General features: G+C 43.6%; 2 protein-coding genes across 9 annotated transcripts in view; one reads left to right on the forward strand and one right to left on the reverse strand.

The window, feature by feature from the left end:
- Nucleotides 1–1,380: 1,380 nt before the first annotated feature.
- On the reverse strand, nt 1,381–8,867 carry LOC135378105 (uncharacterized). Of its 2 annotated transcripts, none has more exons than XR_010418268.1 (4): nt 8,619–8,867; nt 2,584–2,689; nt 1,690–1,822; nt 1,381–1,626 (listed from the first exon to the last, which is right to left on the reverse strand). XR_010418268.1 is itself a non-coding variant. In XM_064610985.1 (4 exons), exons 1-4 carry the CDS (start codon nt 5,132–5,134, stop codon nt 1,576–1,578), a joined length of 306 nt encoding a protein of 101 aa, XP_064467055.1. In that variant the 5' UTR covers nt 5,135–5,158; the 3' UTR covers nt 1,381–1,575. The 2 variants fall into 2 exon arrangements, 1 of the variants encoding a protein (XP_064467055.1); XM_064610985.1 differs by lacking the exon at nt 8,619–8,867 and adding an exon at nt 5,119–5,158.
- The window catches only part of LOC135378104 (serine/threonine-protein phosphatase 4 regulatory subunit 1-like), a 66,591-nt gene continuing 53,398 nt past the window's right edge, over nt 7,684–20,876 (forward strand). For 2 of the 7 annotated variants that reach the window (XM_064610977.1, XM_064610978.1), the window contains exons 1-3: nt 8,606–8,721; nt 10,032–10,105; nt 20,202–20,403. In XM_064610977.1, coding sequence (XP_064467047.1) covers nt 8,621–8,721; nt 10,032–10,105; nt 20,202–20,403 — 377 coding nt within the window. In that variant the 5' untranslated portion in view covers nt 8,606–8,620. The other 5 variants (XM_064610979.1, XM_064610982.1, XM_064610981.1 and 2 more) reach the window with 5 other exon arrangements.

The following is a 20,876-nucleotide window of genomic DNA, read 5'->3' on the forward strand; positions in this document are numbered from 1 at the left end:
AATAAAATCTTTGGTTGGCAGTTCAGTGCAGTTGTCGTGTCTCGTTCTTCGTATCGTCCTCTGTCCCTCTTTTAGGCCCAGCGCTGGGACTTTTGTCGCAGGCTGTCAACATTTTTGTCAACAATGTTTGCGTTTAAAAAAACACAGGCTGGTGCGTCAAACTTTCAATCAAACGAACATCCTCATTGGGGATGCGGCGATCAATACCAAACATATAGAAATCTGCATCTGCTGTGTTGGGAAGAGCATGTATATCTCCACGATGACATGAACTCCAGTTCTGGTAAAACTTTTCCTGACGATCAGGGCATTTCTCCTGGGATTTCGTCACCGCGTTCCCTTTGGTCTGAGACGGCATAAACGACACAGAAACACTTGAAGCAATATTTGTCGCCACTGAGGCTCTTACGAGCGTAACAAAATGAAACAAAAAGGACTTACCGACACAGGTTAACGGTTCCTGCCAGCAGCCAATCACTGCGGTCGAACACTGTCCCCAGCACTCTCGCATTGTACATATACCCCGGGTTCCGGATAACGACGCACCGTGTGATACACCGTTCCTTCGTATGTTGTATTTTTCTATTTGTGGATTGTGTCTTAGAAGTCCTGTTTGCATGTACATGGGAGCAGGAAAAATGTCTCCTGAGGAGACAAGCGAGGAGGCCTCGCTTTTGGTACGCCTGAACTTGTTGCGAAGTCCCCGATTGCGAAATTTTCGGACTTTAAGCCCTCGGACTCAAAACAAATAAATTACATAACCGATTATTAAGCCTATGTACTTGGAAGTATGTGGACTACTATTCACTGAAAACAATGTCAATTACGTTGCGGCATATCCCATATTATTAAGTTCAAACAATTTCAAGGGAGGATATACATCGCAGCTAATTCTCACGCACGTGGCAGGGATGTCCTTATTTCGTTTCTTTCTTATCGTAAATGGCATACATAACTCATACAAAGGAAAGTACAGAAATATAGAAATAATTCAATTTAAAACATCAAAAATACACTGTCAGAATCGCCATATTCCCTGGCGGATTCAACACTTTGGAAGCGGCGGCTATACAGAGTTACACGTAAGGTTGCTAAAGAGTGAGCGCGCACGACAAATTGGTCTCACCGTGCTGCTGTTTCCTTTCTTATTTTTGCTCATAGTTCCCTTCCTCTTCTTCTACAGGAGCTGCATGAGTTTACCATTTAGGTTAGTTACTCTGAATTACTCTTTTACTGAAAATTACTATTTCCAAAACTGCTGCAGCTCAACTGCATACTATTAATATTAATAATAATACAAAAGTTCATGTACAGACATGAAGTTCATACAAAGTTCAAAAGAACATGTTCATGCACACTTGAAGTATCAACAAGTATAGGTCTGCCTTCCAAGCATTTATTGCATGGTTGCTTGACATGCTACACCCCTACTGTTTCTTTATCTTCTGCAGCATTGGCTGGCGGTAGAGCAGAAGCCTCTTCTTACTTGTGTGCTTGAAATCTTTAACGTTGCGGGAGTGTATTCTGTAAAACAGGGGCGTCAAAAACGCGGGCCACATGTGGCACGCGCACGAGCTATTCGGTGGCCCGCGGGCCCTTGACCACCAAACAGTGCCAAGCTACCCTCTGAAAAAGATATTAAAGAATTAGTAATAAAACCAGATTTTCAGGCATTGTTTTTAGCCTTGCCTGGCGTGGTGCTGCCCATGTCCATGGTAGGCACAACATAGGCCGTGAGCACTCCTTGTGGCTCATGAAACTCAACAAGATATGGACACAGCAAGCTGGTCTTTGCGAGCACTTTGGTAAAGTACCACAGTAACTAATGGGAGAATTAAGGTAGACTCATCTTAATTCTCACACTAAGTTAAATAATGACACACTAAATCAAACGAAACGGAACGGTTATGGAAATGCCATTGTATTTTAAGTTTTGGGAGTCATAATAAAGTAGCAAACCAGAAGCCATCCGTTGTCAATAGTGTCAGCTATAGCTGTTTCTCTCTGATTTTTTCATTTCTTTGTCCAACTTGAAACTGTAAGCAAAGGCAAGCACAGTGTCTGTAAATAGGAGACAATTTCAGTTTTCCTGAACATTGTCATAATCGTTTGTGAAGGACTGTGTATTGTTCTCGAATCGTGTTTCACCGATTTATAAGGCGGCTTATTTATTTCTCTTGTTGTGTCAAGTGGAGTTTTTCAGTAATGAATTCTGCACATACCGTCCGGCTGCACAATAACTAGACCGCTCCTGTTTTTTGTGTATATTTTTTAATTTTATGTATATCAGGGTATTTTATGGGAATTACCGCAATTTAATTTCTATGTGGCCCTCCATGACGTGGTCTATGGTCAATGCGACCCGCGACTCGATTTGAGTTTGAGGCTCCAGCTGTAAAAGACCATGAAGTACCAAGTGATGAGCTATGCTCACCATAACGTCATTTTCTGCCGCCGGGGCACAATATTAAAACAACACAGAAATGGTACAGAAACGAGGGCATCAGTCAGCCCTGTCTATGGCAAATATGCATTTCAACATCAAATGATTCTCCCCACCCAGCATGTATGAAACATTCTTACCTGTAATGCATTACACGGTAAATAATTCCAAGCTTGCCCAAAGAGAAAACTGCGAAGCATCTGGCACTGGCATCCGAGACAGGTTGAGAGGGATAGCCCTCTAGGCCTGAAAGAACATGCAAGACAAAAAATACAGTGAGTCGACCACAAATTAAGAGGACGCTGGATTGTCTTCAGTTTCCTCGATCGACTCATTGACTAAAGCGACTGCAAGAACAATAGAGGCTAAAACGAACGCCACGGCCGTTTACCTGTATTGTGGTAACGACAGAACAAGGAGAGCGTGTTGGTTAGAAACGTATACAGACTACGTATATAGGGAACGCCAGGAGGCTAGCCTCCCGCCGCGGCCGGGACTGTAATAAATGTCAGTTAAAGTTGAACGTATATGTCGTCCGTCCGTGGTCGCGTTCCCGTATCTGTATTGTGTTGATTGACTGTACAGACACTGATGGTGTATCCATTACCTAAGATACATACTCATTAAAACCTGAACAAACTTGAAGCTGTGTTGGTGCTGCTCATGTTGGACAAAGTATCGTATTCCACGAAATGGAAGACACTGTTCCCTTTGCTATCCCCAGCGGAGTTACGACGGTTATGGTTAATTTTAAACTCCCCTCTGCAAGGGTAAGTTCAGTAACGATGGGGTAATGGTATGCCGGTATGCATCAGAGATCACGTGATTCTCTATTCTGCGCCTGGCGAAGAAAACGTGCTTTCTGCGCACATTTGTCCTCTGAACGGGCGACGGCGCGGCGTCAAATAGATTAGAGCGGGAGAGGAGAGGACGAGGCGAGGCCTTTCTCTCTCTCTCTCTCTCTCTCTCTCTCAGTGTGGGATATGGGGAGAGAGCGGGACGTAGTACGTTTTTTTATGTGACAATTACCATAAATGTAAAGTGTTACAAAAAGGCGTACGCTGCCCACTTTCAACAAATCAGGAGAGAACGATGCTTTTCAGAATGTTTCCTAGGAGCCTGTTACGCGATGAAGTTGCCTTGAATGAGGCAGGGTAAAAAGCACGCAAATTACCTGGCAAAAAATGTACTGAAATGTGTCATGCGGTAAAGGCTGGCTTTCTTGACAAAATGGGGATACGGCTATCACTACGCGTTTCGCCTCGGGAGCCCCTTGACTACACAGGCCGCTTTACTCCAAGATGCAACGGAATAAATCCACCCAAACTGACCCTGGTCATCCACAGTGACCCCCCTAGGCAAAGATAATTGTCCTTTGGAAGACATTTAGATACTGATATATATTTCTTAGGGAACATAGGTTCCTCAGCTTTTTATTCAGGGGACAGTTTTATGTCGGGACACTTCTTCTGGGGACATTATTTCCGGTGACATTTTTCTCCGTATCCAACCTACATATGGCAGCGTGTTAGATGAAAGGGCACGAAAAAAAGTGCATAAAAGCTACAGAGTAGGGAAGAAGCAACATACGAGTATACCTTATCCAGCATTTAAACCACGTTGCAAGATACTTCTCGTGACAGGTACAAAGCCCTATGCAGTCTACCAGCGCTCAGAATGCTTGGAAACAGGTTTATCAGCGATTGATATCTGCTAGAGCGCGGATACCGATGCACTAAAAACTCCCGAAATATGCATGCAACTACGCACTGAAAATCTTCGAAATATGCGGTAAAAATTCTCAGTATATGCAATGGTTTTCATTGTTCTTGGTACGAAAGCAATGCCTATTTACAAAAAAGTTAGTATTTTATTAGGGATAACACGGTAATATAAAGCCACCTTGGCCTTACGTTCTGCAGCACACAACAAAGAACACTTGCGCCACAGATATAAATCATGGAGCTGAAGGCTTTGTGTGCGTGATTGATAAAATAGCGTAAACGCAGGACGAAACAGTGTTTTTCATGAACATGAACATTTTTCGTGTTGCCCATGCTCGGGCTTGTTTCGTCATGGCTTTGCGTTCAGCACTGCATCATCCCGATTAAAATGCGAACGCCGCCAGTCTTCGTAACAGTAATGTAGCGAAGATGAAGTACGGCCCATCGGCCATGCACGCAATGGAGGATGGAGCATCCAGGGTACGTGCTGCACACCGCACGTCACCCCACCGAAACGTGGAAAATATCCGATTCCAACCCGAATTTTCGCGAAGGACGACCCAACGCTGTCCCAAAACCAGCAAAACCATCCATGAAGAAAGAAGTAAGCTCTCGCACCTGAAAATATGGCAAAATATGCACTTTTCATGTACTTTCAAGCGAAATATGCCACAACGTGCAAAACATGCATTTATACGCACCATGTAGAACCCTTCTGATCGGTCCCCAATCAAGATGAAAAGTGGGTTTTCATCGTCCACATACGAAATCATATCGAGGGAAAAAAGAACAAAAAGAAGAGAAAAAAAAGACAAGCATTTGCATGAAAATCCGCGCTCTAGATATCACTAGTTCGCACTAGAGCCACTAAATAAGTTCCCACGCCATATCCCTCCGACGTCATCTCGGTGAATCCCATAAAACGCGAGAAAAAGTGAGACGCAGCCTCACCGTGGACGTGGTGCATGCGCACGGCAGGAGTTTCCGTCTTCTGTTCGCTTCACTGATAGCGCTGAGAAGGAATTCGTGGACAAAGACGCCTTGATTATGGTCAACGTGCTTATCCTGGCTCCATTTTCTATCGGAGAGTCCAATTGTCTATGACACCAGGGGGCCATGTTGATGTAGAACGAGGTCATGCCTGTACCTTTGCATGATGGGCGCCTACACCTACACCTCCTTGGCATCTTCAGAAGAGAGTTCACACAATGGCCAGCGGACGTCGCCACACCAACACTGGACAGCTGTAGACCCTCAGAACTACCCAGAACTGTACCCACCACAAAGAAAAGAAAAAAGGCACGCGAGCTTCTCTCAGACAGCCTTCACTGGGAAGCTCCATGTATACCACCGCGCACCATAAAGGGGGGTCGTTCCTGGAAGATGCGGTCAGCCCGCTCAGCGGCACAGCAAGGGGGATGGGAAAGGAAAGCGGGAGGACTGTGCAGTCCCTCATGGCAACCGCCGACATACGTATTCGACCAAGTTCATGTGGGCGCGTGAGAAAGGCACATGCCCTCCCGTCAGGGTCAGAGCCTCACTGAGTGGAAGCTTTAGTGGAAAGATATAGTAAAGTATGCAAGTAAGAGGAAGCCGAAGCTCAATGACTGCAAAGTAGTGGTAGTAGCTTCAATCTGCCCTCGCCGGATTGCTGGATTTGGAACTCAACTGTCACATACCAGATTGGAGATCACACGACTTTTCACTCGTCAATTAAAGTGGGACAGAAATGGGTAGCAATTTCCAGTGAGGAAGTTACTTGGCAAATGCAGGAAGAAAGAGAGCGAAAAGGGGGGGGGGGTTGAACTGAGAGGAGAAGGAAAGAGAGGGAAAGTGAGAAGTTACGCACCGGTTACTCTCTCTTTTTTTGTCATACTGTACTGAAAACATTACTAGTATCGTGAAAACATGATTTCGTTTCGGAAAGAAGCCAGGTGCTGCATACATGATGTGGATGTGGTGCATGGTGTGGCACAGATGCATGTGCATGATGCCTACGGCAAGCAGTTTCCATCATCACCACCAGCATGATTCGCACCTGGTGTGCCGATTCACATTCAGGACGAAAGAAATGTTAGATACAGGTCTGTGCTGTACGCGTTAGTTTCAATTCAATGCACATCCGTAGATAATACTTCCGACGACCTATAGAGGGTGAATACAGACAATAACTTATACGTGTAGTGATATTGTGAAAAAATTGAACGCTCGTCTGGTCCCCGCTACACATACTTGAATCCAATGGTATAGGAGGAATAAAATTATGAATAATCGCATGCACAAAATTGTGAACAAAATATATCACTGTTCTCTCGTCTTTTGTTTGAACACATCATAGTGATTGCTTTGTTATGTAGGGACACAATCGGCTAGCTGCTATCGCAAATTACCTATGGTGTAAGAAAAGTGTTTTCTTTTTGTAGGTAATAGCGTTGTTTATTTTCACCATTATATCTTGCCTTTGTGACCGATTATTTTCGATGGTGACTACAGTCTCAAGAAGGAAATATCATAGACCCTGTATAAGGATATACGCATAAGGAAACATGGTGCTATAAGTGCTACAAGTATGTTACTATTCTCTTGAATGGTTCTACGGCGCTGAAAAAGCGTGCTTTGTACCTCTTTTTTTTTTTGCCTGTGTTTACTTCAAATTGACGGAATAGCAAATATCGTGGAGATGCCTCCTCCTCTTTCGCCGCTACTGCACCGAAGAGCGCTGGCTCATATCTGCTATTATTTTAGCTATTCCAATACGGTTCACGTTTAATTGGATCCATAGAAGGATCCGGCAAGCAGATCGCTCGGAAATAGCACGTCACCACCACCACCACCATAGAACGATGCGCAGTAGAACAAATAATGCGATTTCAATACACTATTACATCAAATCAACACTGGTTTATTCCATGTAGCGGTACATTTTAAGGTCGGTGTATTCTGCTCGTTGACCGACCCTGTTAATCGAAGAATCGCACCAGTTGGAACCTGAACGGGAGTTTGTTCCAGTTTGGCGGGTTAATATACGAGAATTTCACCCCACCCCAATTTCTCAATGTATACACATACACCACTCGCAAAGTTTCAAACCATATAGAATTTACATGACAGAGCGGAAACCCCAAAGAGGCCTACGTCACAAACGGGGTTGGACTCAAACTCTCACATTGGGTCTGAAATAGACAACGTTGTTTTTGTCGAAGAGCACCGAGTGATTTTTGTTCATGGTCCACCAAGGCGATCTCCAACCCCCCCCCCCCCCAAACGAATCTCTTTTCTTTTCTCCAAGCCCGGTACACTTCCAGAAAAGCGCGGCACGAACTCGTGGTCGCCGATTGGCCAATACTATTTTAGCGTCACAAATATTTCTCCAATGCCAATACCCGCCTTATAAAAATACAAGGCGCGAACCGCTCAAGACAACCAAACGGACCAATCGCGAATTTCGATTAAATTCTGAGCCAATAGCGTCACAGCCAAGGCTTCCCTCGTCTTGTGAGCGTTCTTTTTTTTTTTTTTTTTTTTTTCAGGAATATGGCGGGTGAGCAGAGCGTTGTGTACAATGTCGTTGCCGCGGCATTTTTGCTTTTCATGACCAAAAGGAATTTTTCTGGTTCAATATTTCCTGCAGTAAAGTAAAGTTCGATTATATTACATTTTCAGAGTCGTGTTATTCGGAAGAAGGCGGTGGAGACGGAGGTGGAGGCAGTGGTAAGTCACTCCTTCGTTGTTTCTCAGGGTGAAAGCGAGGAAAAAGAAAATGAACTCCCGTTCCCAGCACCTCGCCTTTCGGGCGCCCCCTCCCTGCTTGCACTAGGCCTTGTTTTAGCGTAGTTAGGCTTAGGGTACCGTGGTGGTGGCTCAGGCAGTCGGCGTGCGTAATAACGTTTGTGTGCAGGTTATGATAGAGACAGGAGTTTGGCTGTAATATCCCAAGGTGTGTATGATGGGGCTGGCTGGGGATTACGGTTATCGCGAATACAAAGTACGACTCTTTTATAAACCTGGGTTGTTGTTGACAACACGGGGTCAATAAACAGAGTCTGTGCTTGCTTGTGCTGTGCCTCGTTGTTCGCGGTGTGTGTTTGGTAAGTAGAGTTGTATTCTGTGTGGTATCTCAATGGCATGGCTCATGTAACTAATGTAGAAACTGGTAGAAATAATAAACGTGAAAATTGGCACTGTTCAATTTGGCACTACGAAGTATCCTAGCCGAAGGTTCGCACTGCCTGTTCAAGGTGTTACGCTTGCTTTTAGCAATTTTGCTAATAGTTAAAGTTCGTTATATACGTTCCTTTATTTATCGAGGTCGGCGGCTCCGAACTTGTCCGCCAACGTCTGTTATGTCCGGCATTCGTGCTAATGAAGCGTAGTATTTTAAAATACAGTTAACAAATTTCCAGATGTTGAAGATTGTGTACGTGTTGCTGACACATTTTTTTAAAACTTACCGATGAACAGCAGAGGTTACTGCCGAGCTAGCCCTAATTCCCGTAGGGTTCTGCTGGAGCTTCGTTCACGGGCTCGGGATACGCCCCTGCAGTCGGCACTGTGGTATGATTTAGATGTTTCCGGTTGTAATATCCTTTCTTTAAAACTTGGTATTGGTTGATTAGAGACAGATAACAGGCCCGTTTAAGGAGCGCAAATATTCTGAAAGCTCAATCGTAGTGCTCCTTGTCACTGCACATCGGAGCGCTTTGATACGTTTACATATTGTCTGACATTTTATTCCAGTACTTATCAGAGTGCTCATTGTCTGTAAAACGTAAACTTGGTTTCGTCGTTGGTGTCTAAGCATCACCCTAGCTCATTGGCTCAGATCATTGAAAAGCCCCCAGCCATGTGCACTTGCCATGGCCATATGTAATGTGTATGCCTAAGTCCACTATAGTGCCGATTACAATATAGAGAAAGTGAGGTTCTTGTTTCTGGATCACAAAAACGTAACAAATTTGTTAGTAAACATACTGTAGCCAAACTTGGCACAAATTTGACCTACAGTTCACATGGTGACACAAAAATCTGAAGCAGAACGTCTTCACATGTTTCCATATAAAACATTCAGGTGTCTCCGATGCCCCAGAATTGTTGAAATAAGAGTGGTGAAAAAGTTTGTGTCTGAGCATGGGTGCTGTTTCATTCTCAACTGTACTACGCTGGTCTAAATGTGGAAATTCATAAATGGCACATGTCTGCTTTTGCTTAATGTTATCACTATGTGAGTCATGATCTAATGGAGTCCAACAATTTGCAACCTGTGAAGCATTCATAGTGATCCCTCCAAGTCTGCATCTGCTGTCATGCCAGACCATGTAATCTTCAACATCCTGCAGTCCTAACAAACCCCAAGAGATGGCATTAGTTCCTTATACATGGCTTGCACGTGACGTCACACCATAGCTTTACTGGTGCTTTTTCCCTCTTTCTGGTGAACCGGTGCGCCCCGCCTATACGCATGCTTCTTTTCCCTCTTTCTGGGAAACCGGTGCAACCCATTTGTCTCGAGGAGATACAAGTAACTTGAGAATCTCTCCATTATTTTCTGACCATGGCCAGCTCGAAAAATACCTTTCTGGTAACTTCACTCCTGGCACTGCAAAGTGCACACATAATGCCCTCTAGAACCGCAAATGGAGCTTATTTCAACGCTAGTTACGGTGTCAGTCCTGAAGGTGGTAAAGAGTGGTATATGTGAGTGCCAGTCATTTTTGCATGTTGCAGAAAGGAGGAATAGCGTGGTGACCATCTGCAGCTCTGCTATGGTTTGTCACTGTGCTGTTCGCAACTACGTGTCTTTAACACCAGTGTCATGGAACGTTATCTATGATTTGTAATCTATAATGGTTAATAAGATATATCAGGTTTTTTATTGCAGATTTCTTCCTCTCCGAGTCCAACCCTGCCGACACACTGAACCGAGACGGGGACGAAGAGGGTAAGTATGATTTGAAACTTGTCGGCCAACGGCCTAAGAGCGTCATGTGACACATTTTTGATTTACTTCAACAAAATCAATCTGTGCTAGAGACTACAGTAAATTATTTAGTTATCTAATTTTTCCGGTGCATTGGCTAGTTAAACTGAAACTAACTTGACAGTTAGGCATAGGCATAGCTGCTTACTACCTCGAAGCACATATTTAAGACTATAAGTGTGCTGTGGTTGCAGGTATTGTAGTGCCTACTGTTTTGACGTGTGTATCTTTAGAAGGGGAGGGGGGACATATTTCATCTTTCTTTGTCGGGGGATATATGTTTATTATATTTAAAAAATGAGGGAAAGGTTATCCTGCGCTACGGCGGCGGAGAAGGGAAATGTCAGTGCAGACTACAGAGATCTGAATTGAAATCACAGACCTTTTTCTACTTGCTAGATGACCAGACAATTTTGGAAGCTAATACAGTTTGCGTTTCACCCTCATTTCTGCGTGACAAATGCGGGGCTTTTTGTTATTGCAGCATTCTATCTTTTGATCTTCTGTATGAAGTTGTGGATAGAAAAGGCAAAAAAGTCATAAATTGAGAATGAGCTGCAATAAGAAATATGAACGAATGCACGTTAAATTGGCAGTGAGTGAGGAATGCTACTGTGGTGTTGCCACATACTTTGCCAAGTCTCCTTTGGCGTCTGGAATCCTTGGGCAAGTGTAGCACTCCCAGCTTGGATAACTGATAAGATAGCTGTTCAGTGGGAACACCACTGATACGAAAGACATCCTTCATTTTTGCGTCATTGGGGCTTTTGGCGCCCAGCCTGCTTTTATGGAGAGGCTGTCCTAAAAACAAGCCTTGAGGAGCCAGATTAGAGGATCCGCAAGATAAGTTGTAAGCTTTTGACTGTGTTGCGCTCACACTCGGGTTAGGATTCAAGATGAGCTTCTGTGACATTTTATATTTCTCGACTTGCCCCGAATTGCTGCTTTTGTCAGATAAGATGGTTCGGGAGTCTTTAAAATATCTTTCATAATGTTGGCACTGGTGTTGGAGGTCAGCATATGTCATATTCTTAAGGTAAGCGTATGCTTATTGATTTATTAGAATACCCTGAGAGCCCAATCGACACTACATGGGGTTCGCAGGTCATATGCCACCACACAGAGTGCATAATCAGATAAATCGAGGATTAAAAGCAAACTACAAAGCGTGTATTATGTACCTATGCTGGATGATGACATTATGAGGAGGTTGAAGGTGATACTGAGTTGTGTAATTGTGTAGGACAAGAAAAGAAGGCTTAGGTAGCCCGTTGTAACATGCATTCCAAGGGATAGTTATGGCCGCGAGACCTAATGAGCTGTACGTGCATGATACACATCTTCAGTGCAGAGTAATCACGTGCAGCGTTCTCTGCAATTAGTGAGACAGGTGAGACAGGAAACACCCTGAGAGATCTCTAGTGTCACACAATCCTTGGCTTTGATTGCCTTACTCTGGATCTATTTTCTGGAGCAGAACATCAATTTTGCATTTTAATTTTGGTGTCTTGTAATGGTGCTGGGAATATCTCGAGAGATCAGAACTGTGAAACAGTGGTCATCTGTTTCACATTCAAAGGAAAATGTGTTGTAGAAGTTGAATCACATTTTGTTATGTAAGGGAGTTCTCTATTTTTAGCTTATCTGTCTGGTTCACAAATTTGTTTGCTTAATCAAACTGTTTATTCTTGCTCGTGCTGCATGAGCTTCCACGTTAATTAGAAGAGCAATGTGTCTGGAAGAATCTAGGTATGAAGGAGCATGTAACGATGGGTATGGGCACCTTTGGAATAGGATCAGGCGATTGAAATATGAAGTTTTTTTTTAGCCCATGGCAGTTTTTGGTCAGATATTTGCCTAGTCTGCATTAGCATTTTTGTGTAAATGACAAAAATGTGGAACCCTGTGTGTAAGGCAATGGTTACGCTGTGATATTGGTTTGTTCTTGTAGAGGCTAGAACTATTTTGTAGAAAACTAAATGGGTTTTGGCAAGAACACTTGCATTCTGTTGTGACATGGCAGTGTACTAATTAGTTTATGCATTGAATTTTAAACAAAGGCAACTGAAAGGTTGAGCAATGCTCCATAGCAAGTTTGACTATTTTCCTGCAGTGCCTTGAAGTTGGTTCCTTACACATTGCAGCTCTATGATTTGGTGGTTGTAACGTGTTGTAAATAGGTTAGGTGAAATGGTTGGATTTATTTCCATCAAGGTTAAGCTCGAAATTATTTTTCATGAGTTTATTGGTTTTGGGATTTACGTGTCAAGCCCACATTGAAATTATCGTCGCTGATTTATTTTGAGATGTTGTCACCCTTGTGAAAAAAAAAAACACTGTCGCCTTGGTACATTCTCTTTATGCAGTGGGATGTATGTAGTTGTTGACCTTTCTTATTTCCCGGTGGTTTCACATGGTCAGACAATGAAAATTCATGTTGCTCTCCTGAATGGGTTCTAAGTAGCCGGGTCCTCCAAAATTATTTATTCTGGCTTCAGGGCATTAATGTTCGTTAATCTTCATATGGTGAATTTGTGTAACTATCCAAGTTACCATTTCCTGCATGATCAGAGCTGCTTGGAGAGGTACGCTCCTCTGGTCAGTAGGATGCCTGTGGGATGGCTTTCTGGAAGCCTTCTTAAGATCTCCCATGGCACTGTCGCATGCATCGCATCATGACAATGGGAATGACCAAGGATAAGAAGCTAGGCATATTTGCCGTGAAGATAAGGCATGCAGGAAGCGATAGTGTGTTTTCTGTTTACATATTCCCGAGATATGGAATGCTGGGGGCCTGGAAAGGGGGCAAAGGCTCTCGTTGTGTGCCACTGCCTTTCGCGCACTGTCCGGCTTTTTCGTTGACTGCCTTACTTCCTATGTAGTTTAGTCTTGAGCGTATCCTGCTTCAAAATTGCTTTTGGTTGGGCTTATCATGCATGCATTTCATTTCATGCGTGTAATGGAAATGCATCACTTTCTTCATTCTACATGTTTTTCCGAACACAGTTCTGTTATGTTTTGAATGTAGGAATTCTGTTCTCTTAGTGAAACCATGATCCCTTAATACTCTTTCTGGTCAGGAAACTCCGCTCCAACATAACAGACAAGGTCACTTAGGGACCATAGCTCCCGCCTGGGGGCGGTCGTGTAGTTTGTGGGTGAGATACCCTTGTGGAGCAGACAACGTTTTTGCAGCACTGCATCTTTTCAGCAAACATTATCTTTGGACGTTTGGTTCCGGTTCGGATTCAGGTTCAGAGCAGAAAGAATGTGCAATCAAACCGGTTCAAACTTGTTTCAATCGGTATGAATCAGTTCAGTTAATCTAAACTTTGACCCGTTGTTGATGGAGCGCAGACTAGCTTTCGTTGTTGTCTTCTGACACGCCAAATTTTAATTAAATGACATTGCAACACGATTTAAGCTGGGTTAAGTACATAAGATAGAATTTCCTCTTACCAAAGTATGACCTGATAGCACTTCCCAACAAGAAATTAATTGACAATATTCGGTTGTCAAATTCAGCTGCGAAACTATCATGGCGTTGTAGATAGCCTTAGCATATGAGTTAGACTGGTTCCAAGATATTCCCCTTGAACAAACTGGTGGTGGAATGGTTCAGAGAGTTTCGTTTGGAAACGAGCACTGTTCTCATACATCACACGGAAATTTTGCCAAAAACTACATTTTAGAAGAACGTGGTGGTATCTGCTGACAAATAAAGAAAAGCTGGAAAGAGGAGCAAGGGAAAAGGCAGAATTTGCTGTGTGATTCTAGCCTTTCATTTGAAATTCAGAATGGAGAACAGCAAGCAGTAATTTTTTAGGATATTATGCACTGCCATGAATGAGCTCTAGAGTCAGTAGTATGTAATACATTCATATATTGTTGACGAACAATGGATACTACTTGCTACCACAGAAACAAGGTGTCACAAAAAGAAAGAAAGAAAGAAAGAACCCGATACCAGGACAAACTGCAAGCTCTAGCCTGCCGTGTCAGGTAGAGCTGGAAGATTGCTGAAATTGACGACTCACACTGATTCCTTGTTATTGTGTGTTCTGCCTTGTGGATTGGTGAGGTTCTCATATGAAGGTGCTTGATCTGGCTCAAAGTAATGTTTTGGAAATGTACCTGAACTGTTTTGCGAAGTGGTAACTGCTTCAAACTTCTTTCGAGTGAGCAGTAGACGAAAATTTCGGTTCACTTCAGTTCCGGATTAGCAAAAAAAAGACAGGTTTGCGTGGTCTTCGTTTACAGAGCTCATTTGGCATTACTGCTTTCCCCGCAAGTTGTGCTGTAAGACAAGTTATTGCATTGACATGGTGTTGAAAGATCTACCCTTTTTAAATTTGACGCTTCTGAGCATTTGAGCATATGTTGCACGTGTCACACTGATCCATTTGAAGGCAAATCACCTTATTGCAGTAAATCTCCGATAAAGTCTGTTAACGAACGTCTTCTGTTTATTCCTGAAGACAAAGTCATCAGGATGCAAATCATAATTTTGTAGAAAGAAAAAAACAAAACACTTTCATTCACTTCTCGTCAAGTGAAGACTCCCCATTGATGAGGATCATCATGAAACGCTCCCCGATAGAATTAGGCGAAATCTCCTTGGTGTGTGTAGATCATTCTTACGTGCGCACAGGTTGCAAATATTGAAATATCCTTCAAGAATATTTAAGAAACAACAACACGGAGGCAAAACACGAAGCCAGAAAAGGGGAAGAAAAAGCTGGAGCACACGTCCAAACACATGCACAAACACTATGCAAGCCATACGCGCAGATACAGGCAGATGCCAAAGTCTCCCCCTAAACGACCGATGCGCCACCACGTGTCATCGGGGTGCCCTACGTGAACTTTTCGCTAGAGTTTCCTGACCACAGAGTATCGAGGGACCATGGTGAAACCAAACTCCTATGTCGCATTCAACTTCAAAGTGGTCTTACACTGTCGGCTCTCGACTTGTGAACCCTTGATTTACGAATTCCCTTGCTTTATGAATGGTGCCTCTTGGGACATGCAACCTCCCCTTGTTTTTCTCCTTGACAGGTGAATCTTCGATTTCCGAACAGTAAACAGATGTTTCAGGTCTGAACCCCCCACCCATATTGACCTCCATCTGTTACTTTAGAGCCGAACTTTGAAATTGACTCATATTGAGCATTGAGTACAATACTTCGAGGACGAGGAGTCATGCAGTAGGTTACTTATGTCTCTCCTAAGCACATGGTTCACACTCGTCCTTCAAACCCTTGAACACCCTGGAATTTGAAAATGCCATATTCAAGGTCTGGAAAACCTGGAATTTTTTCACAGTCCTTGAAAACCCTTGGTTTTGAATCTTTTTCTTGTTCTCGTGGAGCTGCTTGTGCAAATTACGCTTTTCCGGAGTCAGAACTGTAGCTTCGAAACCACAGGAGTTAGCACTCTTTATTACAGTAGGAATCAGCAGCGAGAAATGAATGGCACCCTCTGTTCTATTGAATGTTTCTTTCTGTACTATGTTGTTTAAAATTCAGTAGTTGTCAGTTGCATGTGTGAACTGATACTGTGCAGTCCCCATGTATTCTCTCATGTGATACCTGTAGCCTATAAATCTATCTGCAAAATATTGAAGCCCTGGTCATAAACTATATTTTACCTCCTAGACAACATGAAGCCTGAACTTCAAAAGATCCTTGAAAAACCCTTGAATTATTGTTCCAAAATTCAGTGGGAACCATGTAAGCAAGATTGGCACAGGATAAACCATGGTGCCAAGCACTGGTACAAAGTATTTTAGAAAATAAACGTAATTTCATGCTACAACATATTCCATATCGTTCTAGTGAGCTTGCACGTTTCTGCTCTTTCCGAACCTTGGTATATGAATTCTTCCATTTATGAACACTTTTTCGAGAAATGCTGAAAGCTTGTAAATCTACTGTTGGCTGTGCTGTGAAATAGGTGGTCTTGCATCCGTAACTACAGCAGAACTATATTCAGCAGCAGCCTTGTTTTCTCCCTGTAACTACAGCCAGTGTGCGAGCTAGGCAAATATATCACGTGCTTGAGCTGAGCCCAGATATTTTAGAAAACCCAGGGCTAGACGTGCTGGCAGTGGCCCATGGGACAGCTTTGTCTCACTCTGTCTGTTAGCCAAGACGTTTGGTATTTTGTGGCCCAACACCGTGGAAAGGTGCCTTATCCTGGTGACTTGGCCAGCTAAAAGCAGAGTCTATGTGTGGAGTGCGAAAATAGACTGGCGGGTGCTTATAGGTTGCAGAGCAGCTCCTCCCATTTGCACTGGGTTGCACCCATTTGGTGTAGCACATCACCTACTGAAGTAAAAGGGGTGGAGCTGGCATCCATTTTGGCAACTGTATTTTAATTTTCATGCCATGACTAGAGATGTGCGGGGGTGCGAGTTATACCCGTAGATCCGTGCGGGTGCCTTTGCCGACGTCCCAAGTAAAAATGTTTGTGACGTCACATTTTCATCGTGCATATGTTTTCCAATATAATGCAATGGCTGCGGATGTGCGGATATACTCAATAAGTGCGCGGATGCAAATACACCTATTTCGACTAGCACGGATGCAGTTACAGATCTTGCACGCCCCTTTTGAAAAACATAGAAATATTGAGAGTAACTGTTCTGGCGATGGTGTGTAAACACCTAACTTCATTTCTAGTCTAACAATGAGACTTTATTATGGGAACTTGTCACTCCACTCATTAATGGAAGATGAATGACAATAGAAGCCTAGACCTCTGCCCTAGCTCACTCTTTGTTTACCCACACACACACTCTACACCATGAGAACAAAGACCAGTGTCGTAGTATATCCAGCAAATTTGACCCTTTGGAACCGAATAACTCTGCTAATGGGCTGTGGGCCGGATAGAAAAATCAATGTGGCCTCTGGAGACACCTCCTGTATTGGATGCCATGTGACCCATGTTCACTGTGTGAGATCTGACTACTTCCTTTGACACTAGTGTAAGTAGTGTCAAGTAAACTGATGGTGTGATGCAAAAAACTTGGGGTGTAGATAAATTTCTGCCAGTAGCTTCTCAAAAATGCCATATTCCAGAATGGGTGCCATAGATCCTAGATTTCAGTTTGTTTTATTTTCCTTAGTGGTGGAAGGAAGAGCGAAAACCAGTAAGGCTTGACAAAGGCCCCTTAATTCATGAAAGAACACAACATCATCAAAAAACATCACCTTTCATCATCTTTCACCCCTTAATTCATGTTGGAGAACCATTTTCTACCTAAAGGTGTCAAACAAGCTGTGGCCAGAACTGGAGAGAAATGTGCCCTTGAGGCGAGTTGCCTTGCATTGCTACAGGGATTCAGATTTAGTGTGCTTGGTTTGCATTATGTTATTGCATCATACAAGCGTCATCCACGAGCACCTTCCAGCACTGAAGTGCTATGTTTGTTCCTTCTGAATGAGTTTGCCAAAAACAATCCGAACAAGTTTTGGCGAGATGCCTCAGCACTGCAACATCCCAGAGGTGGTGGAGAAGAAAGCATTCCTCGAAATGTATAACAGTCAACGCTCGTTTACATGACACTGACAATTTGCAATGAAAATATCCGTATCCAGACATCTGGATAAATGAAACTGGGGAGCATCAGTTGTGAACAAACAGCATTTCTTTTGGAGCACATAGTGAACTGTCCATCGTCTATTGTGTCCTTTCTTTACTGATGGGGTTAACTTGAGAAACATCTTTTGTTTGCTCAAAAAATTACTAAGACGTTCTCTGTCGACTTCGCACATTGGGTCCCTTACTGTTATTGGGTGCATGCTGATCATTAGTGAAAGCAACAGTGTTAATGACCTTCTTCATCTGCTTCACCTTCTTCATCTTCTGCTCGTGGCACGTTCTCATCGTCCCGGTCAGTGTTGACATACCCCTGAACTGTGGTGTCGTTCACAGCTGTCGAACTTATTTTGCACATTAGAGAGCTCAGCTCTGCAAGCAAACAGTTTTCAACACTCAATGGATCATTTACAGTGGACTGGGCTGCTCAATGTGTGGTACATGGGTACAATGGGAAAGGGGAAAATTCCTCAAGATTGTCGTGCCGGTTTCATGAAATATAGGTTGCACATTGTTTCTGACTCTACACCGGATTTGGGGGCATGGTTCCTGGAAGCTGTTGTCTGGATCCAGGAACAGAACCCCGGATCTAGGAAGGCAAATTCCATGTACTTAAGTTGGTTTCCATGTTTCTTGTGGAATCTTGATAAGTGAAGCTCGGATAAACGGGGGTCCACTCTTTAGCTTGCTTAAGTAAAATGCGAAACTTTATTGGAAAACAGTCAATCTACAAGGGAGACCCAGAGGAACCCAACCATTTTATGATATGTTTGTGAGTCTCACCAAAACAACAACAACTTTATTTTAATGAGGATGACTGGGGAGTTTCGTCGAGAAGATTGATGCTCTACCCCATTGCTGGCGGTACTGTCTCGCCAAATCTTTGATTGTCATTATACTTTTTAGCTTTTTATTGCTATCTGCCGTTTTACCTTTGCTTGATGCATCATGGTCGTAATAGCTCTCATGTCATAATGCCCTTCCTCATCATTGCTTTGATCATCAAGGCATTTCAATGCAGAGCAAACACTGCTTACTCAGGTGACTCATAAAGAGTCTACTTCAGCGAGACTTTAACACGAATAGTGGAAAGCTAGCTTTGGTGCTTCTGCGGCAGAGAATAGGAGGAGGTGTGAGAGCGAATGCTGACCATTCTGATGAGAATGTCACGGAAATGTTGAGCAAGCTGATGAGGAATGGCTCGGTCCTCCCCGTGGGTGGGGACCACTGCCGGCGCTCACAGTAAAATACGCCTAACTGTGGAAATACGCCGATTTCAAGCGAAAGAGCTCGCAGGAGAGTTGTTTGTACTCAAATGCTCCTGCCAGAAAAGCAAGACCTCGAGAATAGGGAAGGGTGGTTAGCAGAGTCATAGGCACATTTCCGTATTCTAGTTGTGTGTGCAAAATGAAATGTTTGTGCTGTTGTCCTGGAGCAGAATAATTTTTCACCTGAATTTAACCCTGGTGCTTAAATAGTATGGTGCAATCAAATGAAGATTTGACAGTAATATGGTCCTGTTGTTGTAGTTTTATGATGAATGTGATCAATGAGCGGCACATCATCCTTGTCCCAAAATGTTGCCATGACCTTTCATACCGATGCTGTCTTGATTCAAGGTAGTGGAGAACGGGGATTTTCCCTCACCCCCCTCTAATGCCCCCAAATTCTTGCACCCTCCCAAAGAAAATACCTGCTGGGAAAGCCAAAAACTCCACAAAAGCAGCAGATAGCCCTCGTGGAGAATCGTAACATTCCCATGTCGTGCTTTCTCGCTTGCTCATGATCCCAGTGCTAAATCGACATTTCATCCCCAATCACCAAATGCACGTACGAAGCACTCCACTGACATGACACTCCACTCAGTAATCCTTCATTTCGGGCTTCAGCATATTCGGTACTCATCGTGAAGAGACCTTTGACATTAGAAAACATTAGTGCCAGGTGGTTTCCACAGACCTAGTACTAATAACGAGTTCTGAAGCAAACAAGAATTGTCATACACTATTATCCATAACGATGTCCTCCACTTTGCGGCACATTTCATCTTCGAGTGACTCCCTACCACACTTAAACAATGCTGTTGATCTTTTGACAGCCTCATGTGAAGATGCAGTGCCCTCATATATATTTTTGTGCATTAATGAGTACTGGTACGTTGTTCCTTCCTTAGCTAAAAATTTGGTCATGGCACAGTGCTTGATACGGTTATTTGCCTCGGATGTTGTCTTTGCAGTCTTGTGTATGACTGGTGTTTATGACACGGTAGGACGACACAATATGTGCGCAACCATTGCAGTACTGTGACTGTATTGAATCATACGTGGGGTTAGAACTTGTCGAACACCCTTCGTACACATTTGACGTAGGTCTATACTAAAATACATATTGCACGTAATATTGCATCCCCAAGATTTGAAGGAAAATGGCAATTTGTGTATTGCACTTTCAGACGTGAGCCGCCGCTGGCGGGTGGCAAGCGTCGGGGGGTTCCTCTACGGCATGATGGCTGCAGACGAACCTCCAGGTTGTGGTGGAGAGGATGATGATGGAGTCACTGTTGGCAGTCCATCATGTCCGGCTGAGGTCCCTGAGGAGCTGCACCCTGTAGCCAAACTCGAGAGGTACGCCTACAGTGACATTGTGATAAACCGGTAAGTGCAACTAGTTTGCGGAAGCTTGCGTTATATATAGTAGAGTCTCGTGTGATCTATCTCTCATATTTGCACCCACTTAGCTCTATACTATGTGGAGCATGCATTGCTCGGTTTGCGCAATGCCAACCCTTTCGATGGAAGTGCGAGTGCATGGGCTTCGGTGAAGTACTTATCATCTGCTCCATCAGTATGACATGTGAGTGTAGATACAGCGGCAGGGTATCGGAGAAGCGAAAACAGACCCTCTTTACAGCACATGAGTAGAAGGGAACACCAGATTGAGATATGCAACTGCACTCATCATCGAAAGTGTTGCTGCTGAAAGTTGCAATATCAGGCATATGAGCAATATCAATATCTGGCAGTGTCAGGCATAAACAGGAAGACGACGTGGCCCTTTTGGTTGCTGATGGCCGGTGATGGCTCAAGCAGTGGTCCAGATGATGTACCCGTTTAGCCAGACGAGATGT

The sequence above is a fragment of the Ornithodoros turicata genome, chromosome 1 (genome assembly GCF_037126465.1).
Source record: "Ornithodoros turicata isolate Travis chromosome 1, ASM3712646v1, whole genome shotgun sequence".
NCBI lineage: Eukaryota > Metazoa > Arthropoda > Arachnida > Ixodida > Argasidae > Ornithodoros > Ornithodoros turicata.

Coding starts and splice junctions, on each gene's coding strand:
- LOC135378105 (XM_064610985.1), bottom strand. Junction 1,823..2,583: donor TACCGTGTAATGCATTACAG/GTAAGAATGTTT, acceptor TTCTCCCATTAG/TTACTGTGGTACTTTACCAA. Junction 1,627..1,689: donor CATGGGCAGCACCACGCCAG/GCAAGGCTAAAA, acceptor TATCTTTTTCAG/AGGGTAGCTTGGCACTGTTT.